Below are 23,433 nucleotides of genomic sequence, written 5' to 3'. Positions count from 1 at the left end.
ACAACAGCAGCGTGCTGAAGAGCTTTTCTGAATGCACAACACATCAAACCTTGAAGTGGATGGGGTGGGGGTAATGGTGCTGATGGTGGAAGAGCAAAGGAAGGGGAGAATCAGAAGTAGGTTCATTATCATTAACGTGAAATTTGTTGTTTTGTGGCAGAGCAGTACGTGCAAGGAATAAAAATTACTGCTACAATGATAATAAAGTAAATAAATTACTGCAACAGAGGAATAACAAGCTAATGTTCCTTGTTCATGGACCATTCAGTAATTTGATAGCAGAGGCAAGAAGCTGTTCCTGAAACCTTAAATGTATGTCTTCAAGCTCCTGTACCTGCTCTCTGATGGTAGTAATGAGGCAATATCCTGGTCGGTGAGGGTCCTCAGTAATAGATGCCATTTTTGGAGTTGGCTGAGTCAACAAATCTCTGCATCCTCCTCCAATCTTTTGCATTGGTGCCTCCATACCAAACGGTGATGCAGCCTGCCAGAATGCTCTCCACCGTACATCTGTAGAAATTTACTGCGTACCAAATCACAAACTCCTAATGAAGTACTGTGTATCTGCCGTTGTACCTTCTTCATAAATGCATCAACATGTTGTGTTCTCCTGACTTCTCCTACCTGAAGTCCACGATCAATTCCTTGGTATTGCTGATGGTGAGTGTAAGGTTGTTGCAGCACCATTCAACCAGACGATCTATCTTGCTCATGTGTGCTGCCTTTTTGCCATCTAAATTTCTGTCAACAGTGGTGTCATCAGTGAATTTATAGGTGGTGTTTGAGCTGTGCCTAGCCATACAGTCATGAGTGCACAGCAAGTAGAGCAGTGAGCCAGGAGTATAATCAAAAATTAAAATACGCATAGAAACAGTTAAAACATTGAATAAACTCGAAGAATGGAGTAAGTACAGAACATTTCAGCAATCCCCACCAGTCAATCAACATCTGCGGAAGGAGGGAAGAAAGTTGCAAGTTGCAGATCGACAGAATCAATGAATGTAGTAATTGATGACCTTTGGTTTGTAACAGTAACAACAAGTAAAATAAAGGTTTCTCAATGTATAGCAGTCATCCAACTGTGATATTAGCTCAGCTTTGGTTCTTTTACCTTTTCTCTTTTCCTCTGGGAGTCGAGGGTTGGCCCAACATTATTTATCATCTGGATCTTACTGCTCTGCATTTAACAACTCCTGCATTCCTTTGCCTATGTCCACAGTCTCTAACTGTTTGTATATACTCATGTTTATAGCTTATTTACCATCATCTCCCCAATTTCACCCTATCAGAAATGCCCATACCTCATGCCCTCTGCAATTTAACGAACTACTTTGGTTCTGAAAAAGAGCCTTCAAACTGAAACATTTATTATTTTTTTCATTCCGTGATGTGATCTGACCTGCTGAATATTTCCAACATTTTCTGTGTTTTTTTAAATACCAAGCATATGCAGGTATTTTTCTTTCTGCATATTTTTATTTCGAGACCATACACGAACAGGCCCTTCCAGCTCACTCTGAGCCACCCAGCAAACCACCTATTTAACCCTCGCCTAATCTCAGGACAATTTACGATGACCAATTAATCTACTAACTGATACGCCTTTGGACTATAGGAGGAAACCAGAACACCTGGAGGAAACTCACACTCACACAGGAAGAAACTACAAACTTTCTTACAGAGGATGCTGGAATTGAACTCTGAACTCCAGCACACCAAGCTGTAATAGTGTCATGCAAACCACTATGCTACCATGGTGCCATATCAGGCCTAACCTGCAGAACTGTTGGGATTTAGAGCAACTTCACATTCCAATGGCATATTTACTAGGGCTATCTAAAGCTGTCATTACTGCAATTGTTTACATAAATGAGGGGTCTAAACATGGACAAGGTGATAGCCTTTTTCCATTTGGAGGCGCTTTTACAATTGTCTTATTTATGTCTTACTTCTATTCAGTGTTTCTGCTGTTTCATTGAAACATCCTTTTCACCAACAAACCATTATATGATATATTTTAAGAACATTGCAAGTCATCCAATTTCAATTGTAGGCAAGTTACTAGAGGCAATGAGCTTGACTTCAATTATGGGGGAGTTACTGGAGAGGATTTCTTTGGGACAAAACCTACCGTCACTTCAAGGCCTGATCAGGAATAGTCGGTGTGGCTTTTTGTGTGGGAGGTCATATCTGATGAATCTTTTGCAGTTTTTGCAGAGTTAACTAATGAGATAGGAGAAGGTAGGGCAGTAGTCTGTATGACAAGCCATGGTAGGCTTTTCTGGATTCAGGGTGAGCAAGTGAAGTGGATTCAGGATTGCCTCGATGATAGAGAGTGGAAGGTGATGGTTGAAGGTTGATTCTCCTGCTAGAGGCCTGTGACTAGAGAGCTGCCACAGGGGTCATTTTTGCGACCTCTGTTATTCAATATTTATGTAGATGTTTCGGATGTGAATGTACATGGTATGATAAACATGTTTGCTGATAGTGAAGCGGGTTGTGATGAATTACGAAGAGATCTTGATCAATTAGGGAGATAGACTGAGAAATGGCAATGGATTTCAACAGATAAGTGTGAAATGATGCATTTACGTCATTCAAATCAGGGTACAACCTATACAGTGACTGCCAGTGCACCGATGAGCACTGTGGAACAGAGTACAAGTGCACAATTTGCAGAAAGCAGCCACACAAGTAAGTAGGTTGGTGAAGAGCGTGTTTAGCGTGCTGGCCTTCATCAGTCAGGGCATTGAGATTAGGAGTAGGGACATCATGTTGCAGTAATACACATCATTAGTGAGGCCACACTTGGAGTATTGTGTACCATGTAGGTCACCCTTTTATAGGAAATACACTGTCAAGTTTGGAGAAGATTTTGAAGAGATTTATGAGGATGCTGCCTGGACTATAGGGCGTGAGTTTTAGGGAGAGGTTGGCAACAGTAGATCTTTATTCCTTGGAAGAAAGGAGAATGAAACATGACCTCACAGCAGTTTATAAAATCATGATTGATTAGGTGGTCTTTTCCCCAGGCTTGGGGAGTCCAAAACAAGATAAGAGAAGATACAAGAAGAGAGATTTAAAATTGACCTGAGAGGTACATTCTTGACACAGAAAGCAGTGAGAGCCTGTGGCCATTTTTCAATATCCCTAGGACATGGCCTCAAAGACAAGTGCGCCTTCAGGGTTCTGAGGATTTGCAGCCCTGGGGAACGAGATGATTCCACGTCGGTGAAGTGTCGCGAGAGACAATGGAACAGTGGATCAGCTGTCGGGGGCTCTCTCATTGGTGGGGGAGAGTTTATCACTGATTTTTGAGTCAGAAAACTCAGAAAAGAGCAATGTGGCAGACTTTAATACTGTAAATCAATGAGTTGTTTTGTTTATGTCTCCCCTCTTGCTGTGAAAGGGTGACACCTCTCTGTCCCTTTAATAAGGAGACAGAGAGAGAGAGCCTGTGGTATGTCAAATTGTCAGGTGAACAGCTGTTTTCCGATATACTGCAGATCATAGTCTTTCCTGGGGGTTTTGCCTTTGCTTGCTCGGTGGGTGGAGGTTAAGTGGGGAGGGGGAGGGTTGTTACTTTGGTGGGGGGGTTGGGATTCTAATGTTTTTATTGTCACACATTCTTTGGGGCACTCTTCTGTTTTTGTGGATGTCTGTGAAGAACAAGAATTTCAGGTTGTATATTGTATACATTTTCTGATATTATATAGAACTATTGAAATGGAACTAATAAGAAGTTGGCATGGACCAGTTGTACCAAAGGGGCTCTTCCTGGCTGTATGACTCTATTACTCTATAACTTGTAGTATTATCAACCTGGATATGAGAGTTTAGATGGAAACATGAAACAGTCCAATGAACTTCATGACAGAACGTTGGATTTTGTTGTGGTTATATTTGGAATCAGCCCTCGTCTTATAAAGAGTTGGGTGAGGCTTCATATATTTATAAGATACAAAATGTTCCTCGAAGCTAACAACCCAATCCAATGTGATGGGAAAATAATGAAGGCACAAAATACACATGGTGTATATTGCTGTCAAAATACCAAAAGTGCAAGGCTTAGTGGCAATCAGATTATCATTTTCACATCTCCGACAGTGAACAAAGGGGTAAAATGTAGGGAGCTATCAACAATCATGGCTGAAGTTAGAGTTATTGATCAAGTCGGTCAGGTTGAAAGTACGCTCATTCTGGACTAACTGTCTGAAGAATGTTCATACCACAGCAACTATCAGCTAAGCTGGTGATCCGTAAATTGATAATAGCTTCACTGTTTTGAGAGTAGAGGACTGATTTGTGATCTTAAAGCAGTTGATGTGATTTATAATGGTAGTAAGTGCATTGATAGTATCTGAAGAAGGTGTAACACTTCAATGAAGCTATAAATTTAAGGTGCCTGGCCGTCTGTCTTGTTATGTCACAAAATCGAACTTGAGGATAAAGAAGTTGGGAAAATTCTCATCCTGCACATTGGTTCCTGTGTATAATTGATTCTTTATAACCTTCCTTTTTGTTATTCTAATATTATTTCTCTCTTTCATTTCTCAAGGTTAAGTTTGGCCCAAAACTTAACAATGTTCTCTCCCCCTACAGAGACAGCTGTCATTAACCCTTTTATAATCAAGGCTGAAATCATTTTAAGTTTCAGTTGCAAATAATGTTTACTGCAGGTATGTTAGGTTGCCCTTTAACAGAGACTGCAGCCTTTGAAGTGTTTTTTCCCCCAATAATATGATTTAGGTATTGACAGAGAATAAGCTACTCTGATGGCAATATTACAATTGCAGGAACTATCTATTAGATTAGAATCAGGTGTAGTATCACTGTCAAATGTCATGAAATTTGGTACAATACATAAAAATGAAGTCTATAATGAAATAAGGAGTGCAAAAAACAAACAAAATATTGAGGTTGTATTCATGTGGTCATGAACCTTCGGAAGTCTGACTCTGAGAGGAAGAAGCTTTCCTAAAATATTGAGTGTGTTTTCAGGTTCCTCCACCTCCTCCTTGATGGTAATAATAAAAGCGCATGTCCTGAATGGTGACACTCCTTCATGAGGGCGAGGCGAGGCTCCAGGCAGAGGCAGGGTGAGGCGAGGTGAGGCTCCAGGCAGCGGCGAGGCGAGGCTCCAGACACCAGTTGCGGGGCAAGGCTCCAGGCAGTGGCAAGGCAAGGTGAGGCAAGGCTCTAGGCAGATGCAAGGTGAGGCGAGGCAAGGCAAGGCTCCAGGCGGAGGCAAGGTGAGGCGAGGTGAGGCAAGGCTCCAGGCGGAGGCAAGGTGAGGCGAGGTGAGGCAAGGCTCCAGGCAGAGGCAAGGCGAGGTGAGTCTCCAGGCAGAGGCAAGGCTCCAAGAGGAAGGTGAAGAGAAGGGATACAGGCAGGGTGTTTGGACAGGAACAATACAGCAGCCAGAGGCTGAATCCTTAAGCTATTTATGAATCCAGCCCAAACAAGAATCAGCGGTCTCAACAGAAACTGGGGAAACCCAGAAAACCTGGAATAAGGAGCATGGACCGGACCATGACAGTGCCTACCATGGAGAACCTTGTCGAAAATCCATATATAGTACATCCACCTTCATCGATTTGCTTTGTCTCTTACTTGAAAACATCAGTCAGGCTTGCAAGGCATGACAAAGACATACTGATTATCCCTCATCAGACTATGCTTCTCCAAATGCTTGTAAACTCTGACTTTAAGGATCCTCTCCAATAGTTTACACACTACTAATATAAGACTCACTAGTTTATAATCCTCAGAATTATCCCTATTACCTTTCTTGAACAAAGGATTAACATTTGCTGCATTCCAATTTTCTGGTATAGTTTATGGCCAGGGAGGATGCAGAGGTCATTGTGAATGCCCCAGAAATTTCTTGCCTCACTTCCTATAATAATCTGGGACATATCCCATCCAGCTATGAGTATTTATCCAACCTAACGTATTTCAAAAGTTCCAAGGTATCAACATTCTTAAGCTCAACATGCTCGAGCACATTAACCTGTTCTATGCTGACCTCAGATGGGTCAAGGTCACTATCACTGGTGAACTCAGATGCAAAATATTCGTTAAGGACCTCTCCTAGCTCCTGCATCTCCAGGCTGATGTATCCTCCTTTATAGCTGATCGGTCCTACCCTCACTGTAGTCATCTTCCTATTCCTTGTGTTTTCCTTTAATCCTACTCACTAAAGCCTTCTCATTTCCCTTCTAGATCTCCAAAGTCCCTTCTTAAGTTCCTTCCTGGATACCTTATAGCTCTCAAGAACCCCATCTGATCTTTGTTTCCTAAATCTTAAGTATGTTTCCTTCTTCCATAGTCAACCATGGTTCCTTCACCTTACCATCCTATACGTGGCTCAATGGGAGAAACCAATCCAGGACTCAATACAATTGCTCCCTAAACAACTGCCATTTCCATTGTAAATTTCCCTGAGAACATGTTCCCAATTTATGCTCCCAAAATCCTGCCTAATAGCATAATAGTTAACCCTCCTCCATTTAAATACTTTCCCATACCAGCTGCTCCTGCGCTTGTCCAAGGCAATGCTGTCAGGGAGTTGTGGACACTGCCTCTGAAATGCTCACCCACTGAGAGATCTGTTCATTGCCTAGTACTAGATCCAGTATGGCCTCTCCTCTGGTCAACCAATCTACATATTGCAACAGAAATCCTGGCTAAGCCGAACAAGTTCTAAATCTCTTGCAGCAAGGAGGCTGATAATCAATATTGGGAAAGTGGAATTCACCCATAACAACAACCCTGTTATTTCACACTTATCTAAATCTGCCCACTGACCATTGCTATTGGGGGAGGGGACAGGCTATAGCAAACTCCCAACAAACTGATTGCTCTCTTCCTGTTTCTGACCTCCACCCACACTGACTCAGTAGACAATCCCTCCACAATGCGGATCCTTTTTGCAATTGTGATACTACCCTTGATTAGCAATGCCTCTCCCCAACTTATTTTACCTCCCTCCCTGTCCGATTGAAACTTCCAACAGCCATTCCTGCCCTCGTGACAGCCAAGTCTCTGTGCGCCAACCACCCCATTCTCTGCCTCTTCACTTCTGTTCCCATCCCCCCGCAAATCTAGCTTAAACTGTCCCCAATAACTTTAGCAAACCTCCCTCCCAGGATATTGGTTCCCCTTCAGTTCAGGCGCAACCTGTCTGACTTGTACAGGTCACCCCTTGCCCAGAAAATGTTCCAATGATCCAAGAATTTGAAGCCCTGCCCCTGCAACATCTCTGCATCTGCACTTTCTTCCTGTTCTGAGCTTCAATAGCTCATGGCACTGGGAATAATTCAGAGATTACCACCTTGGAGGTCCTGCTCTTCAGCCTCCTTCCGAACTCCCTAAACGTATTGCGCCAGAAAACTACCCCTCTCCTGCCTATGTCATTGGTACCAACATATATCATGACCTCTGGCTGCTCATCCTCCCCTTCAAGAATATTCTACGTCCACACTGGACCGGATGAATCTGTAACCGAAGCTTCTTCTCTTCGTTTTGACCCTCCATCCACACTGAAACAGCATTTTCCTCCCCCGAAAACAGAGCTTTTCTAAAACACCCTCCAGGGTGTGTAAATTTGAAAACGCCACTTGGGTGAAGCAGTGTGGACTGGGTAACCAGAGACTTCTAGAAATGCTGTCACGGCATGCCGGAACAACCTACCAATTCCAGAACAGACGGCAACAAGACTGAAGCCAGAAGAGTTAAAAATGTACTCACCAAATACTTCGACCCATAACTTACTGAATAAATAAGTATACTCACTTTGCCCTGTTTTCTGACCTTGCTCGTATGAAGGTGGTTTACCTATTTATGCAAGTACTTCTCTGACAATAAATGTGTAACAGCCTAGTGTAACATTGTGTGGAAGTACAAGATAACACTGATGCAGACATGTTTTATACATTTAACAAGGTGCTTTATTAATGTAACAGAGTTAGTCAGTTTTTCAATGTTCGTCGTCAGCTGGGACATACTGTCCGTGAACTCCCTGTCGCTTGCCTCCATACGTTCCAGTATTTGTTTTTTTTTACTTTTAAGTTCTCCTGTGCGAGAGCCAACAGCTGTCTGTCATTTAGCAATTTCCTTTTAAGTTTTTCTAGTCTGTAATTGCACAAACGCACACTTTCACAGCGAGATTCGGCACCAAACCTGTTGCTACTTTTCTGTAGATGTGTCTTGCGCATGCCCAGGAGGAGGAGATACGCCCAAATACCTGTTTTAGCCCAGATTTTTTTTTACCTTTTATCTCTAATTGTCTTTGCACTCGCTGCGTTTTTTTCATTGTTTTGCAGGCGTCTCATTTGGGATCATAGGAATTGTTGAACTCTCTTTGTATTTATCATGTTGACACAATTTAGGATAACTTAATTACCACAGTATTTTAAATATTTGGAACTCCTACGTGCTCTGAGTGCATGACAACCCCTCTTTGTCGGGCTGTTGTGGTTCCTTGTCTGGTGAAACTCAGACTGAGTTTTTCGAAACAAAACACACAAAATACTGAAGGAACTCAGCAGGTACTGCTGAAGGGTTTCGGCCAGAAACGTCGACTGTACTTTTTCTTTCCAAAGACGCTGCCAGGCCTGCTGAGGTCCTCAAGCATTTCGTTTTGGATTTCCAGCATCTGTGGATTTTCTCTTGTCTTGTATCGTGAGTAATTTCAATTCGTCAAGATTCTTTAAGGTTCACCTGAGTACCTGTTAGTTTTTTCTAGCTAGTTTTTGTAAGAGATGTTTAATTTTGTTTGAATTGCCAAATTCTCCCTGATTTTGCTAGTGACCCTGACAGTATGACCCAAGCGGGAAAAAAAATGAATTCAGCAGGATCCAACATATGATAAGACTTGGCAAAGCAGAACGCCACGGTCAGTAGACGCGAGTAGTAGCTGCGGGAAATGGCCACGTCTCTCTCTGCCCTCGAATCAGGTAAGCCACAACCTTGGGGCCGGGGACGGAGTACCGATAGCTCTCTAACATCTGCATAATCCAGAGTGCTCCCGGGAGTCCCCAGTCGTGCGCGGGTTTATAACCCAGTGTTCTCTGGTGTTCCAACTGATGCCGCATAAGTTTCTTACCGACCAAAATAAATTATTTCCCGGTAATGGCTGATGGAATGGGCAATGGCTAAGTGGGAGAGAAAGGATCCTGGATGTTCCTTTATTGACCCATTTATCGGAGTCCTAAAGAGTGTATAATCACCTCCTCATCAATGGGCAGCAAGTGACTCCGAGAGTTGTTGGCATAAGGAAGGGGTGGTGGTGGACTGTTCAATTGAGTTCAGAAGTTTGGCTGTAGAGATTGGATGGAATGGTGAAGCTCTGGTGGCCATGTTCTACAGAGGACTCAACAACAACCTTAGCAATTAACTAGGCGCTCGTGATCCGGTACCAGACCTAAATGGGCGAATTGATTTAACCATTCCTCAATTTCCCTCGGGATCAATAAAGTATGTCTGTCTGTCAGAACAGTGGTGAGAGTGACATCAACAGTTCTCCAACTTCTAACCTCGCCCTCCACCAACCTTGCCGTTTCCCCCTACAGAGCCATCGTTGACCTACTTGCTGGTTGCCGTGGAGCCCATTCATTTGGGCAGAACACAATTCTTGGCTGCCAAACACACAGTTTTAACGAGCGATGTTGTTTGTTCCATGGGGAACTGTGGTATCTTGCCACGTGTTCCAAGAGGTCGGGAAACTCCAGGGGGCCGCCCAATGAGGGGAGATCTGTGACTGCCCCGGGACTTCTCCCATAAGTTGTCATACGGGGGACATTGGGAGTGGACCCAAAAGCAAGACACAGACACTGAACAGCCAAGAACAGGACTAGGCATGAGAAGGAAGCAAGGAAGAAAGGGCACTGGATATGACAAAGGCCCTGGAGAGACAAGGAATCCTTGACAAGGATAGCGGAACCAGGACATGGAACTGGGAACTAGGAGCCTGGGCTTGGACTCCGAGCCAGAGACTGGACAAGTACTCCAGAACCAGACGAGGACAAGATGGCTACAGGACGAGAAGAGGCACAGGACTGGATGTGAGACTCCTGGACAGGACAAGGGAACCCCAGCACCAGGCTGAGCAAGGTACTCCTGGGCTGGGCAAGGCACATCGACAAGACAAGAACATAGAGCCTTGGATAAGGGAGAACAGGAATGCAGAACACAGAGCCGAGGGAGAGACAGGAACATGGAACACCGAGCCAGGACCCCTCCTTGGATACAGAATGTAGGGCTGGGACTCATCACATAGAACGCTGAACACAATGAGATAGTTCCCAACGCTAGGTAGCGGCAAAACAGCCGGGCCTACCTAGCAAAGGCGTGGACACGGACAGACACAGGACAAGGGTAAGGCTCCAGACACAGGTTGCAGGGCGGAGCTCCAGGCATGGGTAGCCAGCAGGGCTTCAGAGGGAAGGAAGGGAACAGTCTATCCTCAGGGTAACAGCAGTGATGGTCAGACTTACCATCAGGGGGGCATGATCCCACCGTAGGGTAACAGCAAGGGCAGCCTGACTTACCCCATGGAGGCGAGGACAGGATACTGACAAGGCAAACCCCACAGAGACAAGGACAAGATACTGACAAGACAAACCAGCCACCACCCGCGACCCCAGGGCCACTTATATTCCAGGCCCCGAGACGAGAATCAGGTACCTTGTGGTGACCCACTTACTAGCACATTTGAACCGGCTGACAATTAGCCAGCGTGCAGGCACAAAGGCTAGGTCCGCAACAAAGGGAGAAAGCCTGAGGGGGTGTCAGTACGTGCCTCTCGAGGCATCCGCGCAGGGGAGGGCGGATGGAGGGAGGCTTTAAAGCAAGGCTGTGAAGTTCGAATAAACTTTAACTTTGACTGCAGTTTACCGACTCCGTGTCATTATTTTAGCGCTGCATGTAGCACACCGCTACAACCTACTATTAAGGCCAAATGAGACAAGAGACAGCCGGTAGACCCGGAGTCTGGAGTCCACGGACCGGATCATGAACCGGAACGCAGATTTCACGGACCGGACCATGACATAAGTACTTTTTCGGGGTTACATTTACCCTGTTGTTTGATAGGGAATCAAAAGGAGTTTCCCATTTGGGTATGTGTTGACTCTGGTTCAGCGGGTAACTTAGATTTAGGGGTGGCATGTGGAGTCCGTGTCTCTAAGCTTGATCATCCCCTTACTGGCACTACCCTGGATGTAGACCTCTAGAGCCCGGTAAGGGTTGTTTACATTTCCGGACCATTGGGCTTCTGGATAGAGAATCACCATGAAACATGAAAGTTCCACTTGATTCATTCTACTGAGATCTCTCTTGTCCCTGGGCACCCATGGTTATCTCAGCTTGTCCCTGTGTTTGATGGGTCTGGGGAAGTTTTACTGGTTCGTCCCCTAACTGCAAGAATGTTCGTTATTCATCGGTTTCCCAGAATCAAAGTCGGTGTCCCGAGCGCCCGAGGTAAAAATGAAGGTCCCTGAACCCGTGTCCAATGTTCCTGAGTTAGAAGTTAAATAGATTGAGAGTCCGTCCTGACTACACAGATCTCCTAGCAATTTGCGCTACGTCGCTGCCACCCCATCGTAATTATGATTGCGCCGTTGAGTTATTGCCGGGTTCCTGGCGCTGTTCTCCCTGTCTGGTCCTGAGAGACGGGTTGTGGACGATGACCTCAGAGGCAGGTGGCGGAGGGGTTTATCTGACCCTTGACCTCCCCCGCAGGAGCGGGGTTTTTCTTAGGACGGCCTGAGACCCTGTAGATTACCATTAAGAATCGTTACCCCTGCATTTGAGTTACTGCAAGTGGCCAACATTATCACTAAATTGGATCTCAGGAATACCTACCATCTAATTCAGATTCGTCAAGCTGCTGAATGGAAGACAGCATTCAACACCCCCACGGGGCATTATGAATGCCTAGTTCTGCCCTTTGGGCTTGTTAACGCCCCCGCAGTTTTCTAGGCATTCACTAATGATGGCTTGAGGGAGATGTTAAACATTTGTTTTGGTGTACTTGGTGTTTTTCGAGTTCTTATCAGCAGCATGTCTCTCACATTCGTCAGGTTCTTCGGTGTTTATTTGTCAAACTAGAAAAATGTGAATTTCGTGTTCGTGAAGACTCCTTTATAGGATTTATTTCCCAAGGAAACCTATTAATGGATCCGAGTAAAACTCGTGCCGTTCAGGACTGGCCCACTCCCACTTCTGTAACGCAGAGATTCTTGGGGTTTGCCAACTTTTATAGGAGATTTAGTAGGAATTTTCGCTCCAGGGCTTCTCCCACGATTAATCTCACCAAGAAAAAGTCGGCTCGTTTCTGTTGTTCGGCGGGGGCGGAGTCGGTCTTTAAGACTTTCTTTAAAATGGTTTTGTCACTGCACACGTATTGCACCCCCCCCACCCCCCAGCCCTGATCTGACCTTTGTTGTGGAGGTGGGCGCTTCCGACATCGGAGTGGGGGCCGTATCGCCACACCACCGTTAAAGAAGTTGCATCTCTGTGCTTACTTTTCGAAACGGCCAACAACCGAATCCAGTGATGATATCGATCATCGGCGGTTGTTGGTTGTTAAACTGGCTTTAGAAGAGTCGCGGCCCTGGTTGGAAAGGGCTGAACGCCCATTTATAATTCGGACGATCATAAAAATTAGCTGATATCCGAAATGACAAGAGACGTGAATCATGGCAAGCCCGTACAGCATTTTCATAACCATTTTAATTTTGTCATTACTCGTCTGGGTTCTAAAATAATCCAAAGCCTGGCTCCCTATTTTGGCAATTTAATTCACTCCCCCCCCCCACCCCTATTCGATACATAGGCCGGAGTGGATACTTTCCGAGAATAAATTTATGGATCCTGACAGTTGGGATATTGATTCTCAAGTCAGATAAGCACTCCAGGGGAGTAATGTTCCCCTAGGCTGTCTTTAATAAACCTGATACTGATTATTTTTGTGGCACCCGAACTTTGGTCGGAGGCCCTCAAATGGGGATATGTGTCCTAGATAACAGCCCAACCTAGAAGTCATGAAAAGACATCATTGGTGGACAACATGTCATTTGTCCAAGCCTGTGACGTTTGTGCCAGTTCCAAATAATCCAGTTCACCGCCTCTGGGTTTTTTGTTTCGACCCGCCCCTGGGCTCATCTCTCTCTGGATTTTATCATTGGTTTACCTCCTTCCTGTTCCATTATGTTATTTCAGTTGTAGTTGATCGATTTTTCACACCTTGTAAATTTTTCCCCTCACTAAGTTGCCTATAGCCCATGAAAACGATGAACTTTTTTATTGCAGCAGGTGTTTGGGTTACATGGATTTCTTTCTGATATCGTCTGTGCCAGTGGCTCACAATTTGCATCCAAGTTTTGCAAGCATTTTCCAAACTTATTGGAGCTACCTCTAGCAAACAAATGGTCAGACCTAGAGGACTAACCAAGATTTGGAATGCACTCTTTGTTGCTGTGCTTCTTATAACCAGCCTTCTCTGAGTCACCAATTAATGTGGGCAGAGATTGCTCATAACTCACTTCACATGTCTAACATTTGTTTGACATGTCTCCTCTCAAATGTCAATTTGGGTTTAAGCCTTCTCTCTTTCCCAAGCAGGATGTGGAAGTCGGTGTTCTATCTGCTAAACAGTTTATCGAGTGCTGTAGACAGTGGTGGTTTTAAGCCAAGAGGACATTGGTACTTGCTTCGGCGAGGCCAACAGGAGGAGGTGTCTAGGCCCTTCTTTTTGCATGGGTCAGCAGGTTTGGCTTTCTACCCAAGATCTCCTTAAACTGAATCACAGAAGCTAGCTCCTTGCTTTGTTGGGCCCCTTAAGGATTGTTGAGAGAATTAATCCTGTACTTTGTAGATTGCAGCTTCCAGGTCTCTCCAAATCCATTCCAACATTCATGTCTCTAAACTTGAACCCCTACTCTCGTCCTTTAGCTTCCATTCCTAAACCTACCATCCCCCCCCCCAAAATGGAGCACCCATTTACACTGTCTGCCGATTGCATGACTCCTGGCAGGTTAACGAGTAGTTCTGGTACGTAGTTGATTAGGAAGGGTAGGCTACAAAAGAAAGTAATTTTCACTAATTGAAAATTGAGTGAAAATATCAAATATTTTGGATCCTAATTTGATTATTGATTTTTTTTGGCTTCACTCTGATCAGCCTAAGCTGCCAGGATTCAGTTTTAGAAGGGGGGGGGGGGTGGCTCTGTCACAACCAGGAAATTTTAAAAAGAAGATTTTGTTTTGTCAGTACGTGGTCTGTATCTTCTCAGTGTCACCTCATGGGCATGTGCTGCCCTTGGATTGTTTGCTTTTTATGTCTACCGTAATTGTTTGTCTTTGCACCAGCTCAGGTTTTTCACTGTTTTGCACGCATCTCATCTGGGATCGCTGGGATTGTTAAGCTCTTTTTGTATTTATCACTTTTACTCAATGTGGGATAATTTAATCAGCATGGTATTTTCAATGTCTGGAATTCCTATGTGCTCCAGGGTGTATTTGGGGGTGGGGGGTGGGGCATACCAATCGCTTCTTGTTGGGTCATTGCGGTTCCTTGTCTGGTGAAACTCAGACCAAGTTCTTCTGTATATCAAATATTCAAAGGTCAAATTTAATGTCAGAGAAATGTATATAACATACATCCTGAAATGCATCAGGAGTAACTTCAGTTTGTCAAGATTCTCTGTTGCTTGCCTGAGCTCTTGTTAGTTGTTCTAGTTAATTGTTGATATCCTCAATTTTGCTTGAATTGCTGAAGTGTCCTTGATCCCTGCTCTTGAGTTCACTTATGAATCTGACGGGTTTTGATTTCTCTGCGGACCTACTCCAACAGCTCTAGCAAACCTGTCTTCAAGGTCACCTCAAGTTCAGGTGTGACACTTAGCTCCCTTTTTTCAACAAATCATACTTTCCCCAAAGAAATCCCAATAATCCACAAATCTCAAATCCTGCCCCTTGCACTAATTCTTCATCCAAACATTAATCTGCCATATCATCCTATTCTTACCCTCACTCGCACATGGCACAGGCATAAGATTCCTGTGATTCCAGAGTCTTGACTTGGTTGTGACTGCCTCCCTGTAGCTCCTGTCAATTAAACACTCATGACGCATAGCCCACTCAACTCCAGTTCCATAACACCGTCTAAGGAGCTGCAGTCAGATGCACCTTGCAGGTGTAGTCATCAAGGACACAAGATATCCCTCCTCCATCATCGAGGACCACTACTATCCATCCATGCTCTCGCTGCTATCATTGGGGTGGAGGAACAAAGCCTTGGGTTCCATACCACCAAGTTTTGGAATAGATATTATCCCTCCATCTGGCTCCTGAACCAGCATGGATAATTTCACTCACCTCAACTCTGAACTGATTCCACAACCTATGGACTTGCTTTCAAGGACTTTACAATACATGTTCTCAGTATTAAACATTTCTATTTGCAGATTGTTTTTGTCAGTCTTTGTGTGTAGTTTTTCATTCATTCCATTATATTTCTCCATTTACAGGGCCGATGGGATTTGTCCCACGTTATTGAAGGAATGAGATTGCTGGGGTATCCACGGTATCTTCGTGTCCTTTCTAGCCACAGGTCAGTCCCAGAGGACTGGCTAGTGATTAATGTACCTCTATTTAAGAAGAGAACAAGGGGAAATCTTGGGTACTGTAGACCAGTGAGTATCACATTAGTTTTAGGGACATTGCTGGAAAAAATTCTAAGAGACAGGAAATATGAGCATTTGGAAACCCATGACCTAATTAGGGGGAGCCAGCATGGCTTTATGCAGGATAGGTCATGTCTTACCAACTTGATTGAGTTTGTTGACAAGGTGACAAGAGAGAATGATGAAAGTAGAGCAGTGGATGTTATCTATGTGGATTTTAGTAAGGAGATTGACAAAGTCCCTCATGGGAGGCATGGGATCTACAGCAAATTGTCTGTTTGGATTCAGGATTGGCTTGCTCATAGAAGACAAGGTATTGGTTGAAGAGACTTATTCCTGTTGGAGGTCTGTACTTAGTAGTGTTCTGCAGATGTCTGTGCTGGGACCCCTGCTGTTTGTGATGTATGTAAATGACCTGGATGAAAATGTAGATGGGTGGCTTAGTAAATTTGCAGATTTGGTGGAGTTCTGGATCATGAAGAAGACTGTCAAAGAACACAGCACAATATTAATCAGTTGCAGATATGGGCACAGAAATAGCAGATGTAGTTTAACCCAGATAAATGTGAGGTATTGCACCTTAGTTAGGAGATAGTACATTGTTAAGGGCAGAGAGATCTTGGGATCCAAGTTCATAACTGCTTGAAAGTGCTACACAGGTCAATAGATTGTCTAGGAAGGCTTATGGAATGCTTGCAAAACATTAAGTTCAAAAGTCAAGAGGTTATTTTGCAACTTTGTAAAACTCTGGTTAGGTGACGTCTGGGATATTGCATACAGTTCTGGTCACCCCACTACGAGAAGGATGTTCATGCTGTGGAGAGGGTATGGAAGAGGTTTACCAGGACATGCTATCATGAGAGCCTGGATAAACTTGGGCTGTTTTTTCTGGAGGCTGAGGGAAGATCTGGTAGAGGCTATAAGATTGAGAGGCATAGAGTGGACAGAGCGTATCTGTTTCAAAGGTTGAAATGTCTAATGCCAGAAGGCATGCATTGGAGGTGAGATGGTTTAAAGGGGGGGATGTGAGGGGTGTTTTTTTTACTCATGTCTGGAATGCACTGCCCGGGATGGTGGTAGAAGCAAATACATTAGAGGCTTTTAAGAGGCAGTTGGATTGGCACGTGGATGTAAGGAAGCTGAAGGGATATTGACATTCTGTGGATAGGAGTGATTAGAGTTTGGATGTTTTTGATTTGCTTTGTAGTCAATCAGCACAACACGGTTCCTGTGCTCTACTGTTCTGTTCTATGTACTGTGAATGGCTGAAATTAAAGTAGCCTCAAGGTTGTATATGGTGACATGTAAGTACTTTGATAATAAATTTACTTTAAACTTTGACTTCCCACGTTGTGCAAGAGGAGCATGCACTGAGTGGGGCTCCATTCTCACTGGAGATTTGCGGCAAATATGGCTATATAATATATATGTATAGAATCTAAAACACATCTTATGGAAATGTTTGATGATGAACTTCAATAAAAAATAACTTACAAAATAAAGAAAAAAAAACCAATTACATCAGAAGCAAGCAAATGCCAAATCCTGTCAACATGAATCCGGCAGCTGAAATTCCTGCTGAGGGATTGATTACCAGGTTGACCGGGTGGTCAACAGGGAAGGAGAATCCGACTGACGTCATAGCAAGGGTATCACGGCCTGTGAGCAACGCGTATTCTTCGAATGGTCCGTGGTCCAACGATGTGATTGGTCTGTGGTCCAGCGATGTGATTGGTCCCTGCGCCCAGCGCAGGCGGGTTGTGCGTTCTCAGTTTAAAAAAAGCCGCGAACTGGCTGTCGATCGGGGAGTGCTGCTAATTAGTTTTTTTTGGGAAGTTGTCGTGTTTCCGCGTGAGCCGGATGAAACGGTTGAGCTTCGCGCGCCAGGTTTCGTTGATCTGATCCCGGTCGGGGGTGGCAGCGAGGGCCGCTCGCCTCGTTTGTCCCGCACCCGTGCAGCCGCCGCCGCCGCCGCCGGGCGACTCGCCTCAACATGCACAGGCACCAGGAGCAGCGTTGCCGTTCTCCTCAGCGCGGCGACAAGTTCCAGCGGAAAAAGCTGTTAGGAATTTCGGGCGCCTCCAACAGGGAGGCTGCCCTCTGGCCGCAACGCGAAGAAGCAGAAGGAAAAAACAAATTTGTAAGTGAGTTAAATTTTTTTTTGTGAGGGGCTGTATGTGGGCAGTGCCTGCACTATCAGGAAAATCTATTCCTAATATTAAACGCCCTGCATGCTAGTAATTTTGTTTTACTTTACTGCTTAAAGATAATGGCCAAAGTTACCCCGCTGACATTGATGTCTACAGAACAAAACATTACTTTGAACAAATTCTGAGACGTTGATCGACGCATACAAAATACATTTCGTGTGTTGTTCCAGGTTTCCAGCATCTGTATTGAGATTTGTGTTTTCCTACCTTGATTATTCAGTAATGATCTTCCAAGATCATTGAATTCTGATCGTGATTTGTGGTCTTTGGAAGACGTGCACCTTTTTTACCACAAATTGAAACTTTGTATTTTATTAAAATGGAAGGTGTTGCCCAACTCGCGTATAATTACCGAATTCCATCAGTACAGTCAGATAGTACATACGATCTCTTGGCTCAATTTCAAAGACCCGCGAGTTGTCCCTTGTGTGTTAATCAACGAATATCCTTTCTTCAAAGATGTAATCACTGCGATCATGAATCTTGATGTGCGCTTCTTGCTAAGATATGTATCATTATGGCAAGAATGTGAAGAATATGTGACGCTTGTACAGCGTGCATATTTTTTCTCTGCTGTCATACATTCAGTGGCCGCTTTACACGTGTACAGTACACGTCATTAATGTAAGTATCCAACCAGTCATTCCTGTGGCAACTGCTCATTGCAGGCATGGTCAAGAGGTTTAGAATGGGGAGGAAATATGACTGAAGTGACCTTGACCATGAATGATTGTTGGTGCTAGACAGGGTGGGGTTTGAGTATCTCAGGAAACTGCTGATTGCCTGGACTTCTCATGCACAAGTCTCTGGGGTTTAGAAAATGGTGTGAAAAACAAACACAAAATTCAGTGAGTGGCAATTATGTGGGTGAAAACACTGTTAGAAACCGGAATGGCCAGATTAGTTCAAGTTGGTAGGAAGGTGACAGTAACTAAAATAATCACGCAATACAAAAATGGTGTGCAGAAGGCATCTCTGAATGCACATGTCGAACCTTACAGGAGGTACCTAATAAAGTGGCCAGTGAGTGTATACTGAGACACAGTGAAAATTTTGTCTTGCATATTGTTCATACTGACTGATTTCACAGTGCAGTTCTTGTGTTGACAAGCAGAACAATTGTCTTATCCAGATCGAAAGCTTTGGCATTGACATGACAAATTACTTAGACCTCCTGAGGCAGTAGAGGTGTTGGTGAGTTTTCTTGGTCATGGTGTTGACATGGTTGAACCAGGATAGGCATTAGTGACATTCACTTCTATGAACTTGAAACTGACTGATGAGTGAAGTCACTGGAGAAAGTGTGCTATTCACCGCTTTCAGTCATGCTTTCAGTGTCATCTGCCTTTGTGTTTGCTGTGGGTGTGTTTCCATTAACTTTGGTCAGGTCTGGTGTGGCCGGCTGGTGTTCATCTCTTGGGTTCTCTGTAATGATATGGTTACTGGGTACGCTTGATCTCCTGCTCTGTCTGTGGGAGCAACAAGAAGGTGAGTCATATGGTTTAACCTGAGTCCAGTGTTCCCACTGGCTGCCACGGCGAGTCTGCACAACGACACGGGTATCACTTGTTAGAAGGACCTTCTGTGGTCCTATACATCTGGTAGCAAACCCTGCCCTTTGAGGCAGCACCATCACCATGACTGGGTCACCTGGCTGTGTGAGGATGATCTTTTCATCCGGCTCTCTGATCAGCAACGTGCTGCCGTTGCTTTGCTCGGCTCTTCAGCACGTTAAGTTGGTTACAAAGGTCTTTCACATACTGTGTCATTCTATCCCTGTAAGCTCCTGGCTTCCCGCAACCCCGTAATTGCCCCATAAAGGAGTGCATTGCTCGACCTATCAATAATTCTTAGGGAGTGAGACCCAGAGTGCGGTTTGAGGTTGCTTGCTATCTTACCAAGATTCCTGGTAATACATCAACCCACATCTTCCCTGTCTCAGTTATAGCTTTGGCTAAGGTGTTCTTGATTGTTCAGTTCATTCCTGATCTCTGAGGGTGGTAGGCTATGTGGGTCTGTTGTCAAACCCCCAAGTCAGTAGATTTCACTTTTCCTGTGAAATGTGTTCCCTGAACAGAGTTCTCCTGGACTAAGGTTCTGCACCCTGGGAGGATTTCCTAAACCAGAATCTGTGCAATAGTGCAGTCCCTTATTGGGAAACCTCTACCTACCGGGTGAAGTAATCCATAATTACTAGACGGTAGCTTTTCCCATCTTTTGGCAGGGGCCCTGTGAAGTCTATCTGGATGTTTTTCCGGTGTCTCCTCAGCCAAAGCTGCTCTGCCAGCTGCGGCTTTCTGCCCTTACCGGGGTTATGCTGGGCACAAATGATACAAGGGCGGCAGAATTTCTCAACATCCCTGGCCACCACCAGTCCTCTCGGAGGGTTGTGATCACGCTCTGTCTTCCCTGATACATCACAACATGATATAACTTCAGTCGTTTCTGCTGAATTCATGGTGGGGCCACCACGACCCCTTCCTCCCTGTGGGTCCAGCTCCTATCTGGTCCCTCCTTTGCTCCCTTTCTCCTTCTCTTCTTTCTCCACCTCTTCATATAATTTTTCCTAAACTGGCTTCAGTCTTTTCTTCCTGTACACTTACAATTCAAATTACTTCTTGTTCCTCTGCTGCCCTCTTGGCACTGATGTCTGCCCACCCATTTCCTTTCTGCTCCTCACTCTCCCCTTTCTGGTGAGCTTTTACTGCCACCACTGCTGGCAGACTCGTAGCTTCCAGCAATTCTTCTATTAGGTGTCTGTGCTGAATACCTGCGCCTGTTGAGTTTGCAAACCCTTGTTGACTTCATGTCATCAGATAATGATGCATCACCCCAAAGGCGTACTAGCTGCCTGCGTACAGTGGGTTTGCTCGTCTGCCTTTAGTACTGTGCTTCTACCTGGGCCATCAGTTCTGTCTCCTGAGCTGAGCAAGCCCCTGACAAGTGCTCCTGAAGCTAATTCTTCACCTGCTTCCTTTACCACTGCCCACCCAATTCGTGGCTTCCTGTCTATGTATGCCTGAGACCCATCTATAAAAAATCCCTCAGCTTCCCTTTCCAGAGGTGTTTCCTTCACCCCAATGTCATCTTCTTGCTCCATTTCCATTTGGCACTCGTGAGCCTCCCCTCTGGGATCCTGCTTGCAGGATTCCTTCCAGTGACCCTAACTATCATTACTGTCTTGTCAATAGCTGTCAGTGTGTCAGTTTCTATAGGATACCACTTACTGGGTTTATGTAGGCTGCCCCCCCCCCCCCCCCCCCCCCCATTTTAACTGGGTTTATCTTTACTCGACCATGATCTTGCTTGTATCTAGCCCATGCTGTTGGGAGCAGCTGACGAAGTAACTCATGGACACCATTGTGTCTCCAGTCCCTGATTGGAGTGGCTGCAGCTATGCTGGCTATGTTGTATACTCTGGTCATATATGCTCGCTACCCCTGACTTGTCCATATTGTTTTTCCCTTTCCTGAATCAATAACGGCCCCTGCTTCCCTTAGGAGTCTCTTCCAAGGATAGTATCGTCCTTACTTGGACAGACCCAGAAATACACTGGAAGCTGCACATCACCAATTTTGAGTATCTGTGACCTGCTGCTTTCTGCTTTCAGCATTTTTCTTTATATACTTGTAATAGAAATAACCTGTCTGGGTGTTGGCAAGGGCTAGCTCAGTTATCGATACCGATGCCCAGTACCAACGTGCATATTGCATTGGTGGCCCCTAACAGTTCTGCTGTGTTCATCTGCAGTCACCAGCACCGGCAGTGGAGGCTGCCCCCTCATCTTTTTCTGACCAAGAAGCTGTCTTCACCAGCTCTATGATCTGATCGACAGATTGATCAGACTGGCCCCTGATGGGGTGAAAGATTGTGTGTCTGCCATGACTTTCACCTGCTTTTTTTTTTGACACTGCCTTTAATCGTGTCCTGAAAGGCCACAGCTGTGAATATCAACTCTTTTACCCTCCCACATCCATTCCAGCAGTTCCTTGCTACGTACCCTGGCTGCCGGCACACAAAACAAATCCTCTGTGAGGTCACAGCAGCTGTGCCCATTATAGCACTTCACGATTTCCCACATACTTCCTGTGATCTATCGTACTGGCCCATGAAACTATCACAGAGTTGGTCGACCCCTCCACTGTCCCGAAATCTAAAACTTCTTGGTGGACTGAGTTCAGGCTTTCCTTCACTTTTAGGTCGACTGGGTCTTCCCTCCCCGGATTATCCACCCAGGGTGAATACTCATAGCTCGATATTTGTGTTCTGCATAATCCATGGCTGTCTCACAGTTCTATGAATCAATGCTATTATTGTTCCCCGGTACTCTCACCTCCCCTCGTTGCTGCCTCACTTCCACTTTAAAAGAGGGATATCTTTCTTCATTGCTGAAATTCCTTGTAAATCTTTAGATGAATCTGGTGAATCTTGTAAATCTGCTGAATTTCAACCATTTCCTCGAGTTTGTACCAGAATTCTGAATTCACACATGTGACTAAATGAAGGCAACACTGACAAAATGCTCTGCTTCTCCCTGGGGGTGAAGGGCTTATGAATGGTGTAATTGGGGTCAAGGACTGGCTCAGATCATCGGGGTTCTTGACCTGACATTACCTGACCTCAGTTGACGCCATCCTGACAGATATATCTGGGTAAAACCCCTGTCTGAAGTATTCCCACATACACAAAATATAAACAGTACATACTATACGTAAAAACTGCGGAGTACGTGCTTCTCAATCTGCCACTTTTGTGCACCCAAATTCATGCCTTTGCATCACACTCTCAAAATGTGTATGCTAAAATGTAGCTCCCGCATTGAGTATGCATGCCCCACTGGCATCCCGAAACTTCAATAGCTACCCTTCGCTACTTGTGGCTCCCGCTCACTAAATTAAATGTTAATAATCTGTTCAATGTATTTATGGAACGATCTATCTGGAAGGCACACAACCAAAACCTTTTCATCTGTGAGATGTGGGATTTTGGGGTACCCAATGGTCTCCCTGATTCTAAATCTGCAGGAAGAGCACCTAGCTTTAGCTCCTGACTGAAAAGGTCGAGAAACAGGAGCTGGAACTGGATGTACTCAGGACCGTCTGTGAGGCTGCAATCATCAGAAGTGAGTCTTAGTTGAGCCAATAAAAAAGAAGTGGGGTGTAAGTGGAGCAGCCATTGTATCAACAGGCCAGTGTTTGAGTGGTCAAGCTTTGGCTCAACGTGCTTTGGCAAGAGCAGATGTAAGCTAAAGGTGGGGAGTTTGATGATAGTTAAGGCAGTGGAATGCTCCTCCTGTAAGATGTGCGATTGTAGGGTGCTAAGTGGTCTCCCTGACAACTACATCTGCAAGAAGTACACCCAACTTCAATTCCTGACTGGCAAGGTCAAGGAAATGGAGCTGGATGAATGCAGGACCACCTGGAGGCCAAAAACCGTAGGTGAGATGTTTATGGACATAGTCACAACCAGAGTGCAGGCTCCAAAGTAGATTGGTGACGCCTATGAAAAATAAGAGGAGTAAGCAGTTAGTCT

General features: G+C 44.9%; 1 protein-coding gene across 1 annotated transcript in view; it reads left to right on the top strand.

The window, feature by feature from the left end:
* The first annotated feature begins 17,449 nt into the window (after positions 1–17,449).
* LOC140726616 (protein diaphanous homolog 3-like) overlaps positions 17,450–23,433 on the top strand; it is a 567,224-nt gene continuing 561,240 nt past the window's right edge. Inside the window, exon 1 of the mRNA XM_073043216.1 lies at positions 17,450–17,831. Coding sequence (XP_072899317.1) covers positions 17,685–17,831 — 147 coding nt within the window. The 5' untranslated portion in view covers positions 17,450–17,684. The remainder of the gene's footprint in view (positions 17,832–23,433) is intronic.

The sequence above is a fragment of the Hemitrygon akajei genome, chromosome 4 (genome assembly GCF_048418815.1).
Source record: "Hemitrygon akajei chromosome 4, sHemAka1.3, whole genome shotgun sequence".
Lineage (NCBI taxonomy): Eukaryota > Metazoa > Chordata > Chondrichthyes > Myliobatiformes > Dasyatidae > Hemitrygon > Hemitrygon akajei.
The sequence above is the reverse complement of the archived record's forward strand: the minus strand, read 5'-3'. Positions and strand labels throughout refer to the sequence as shown.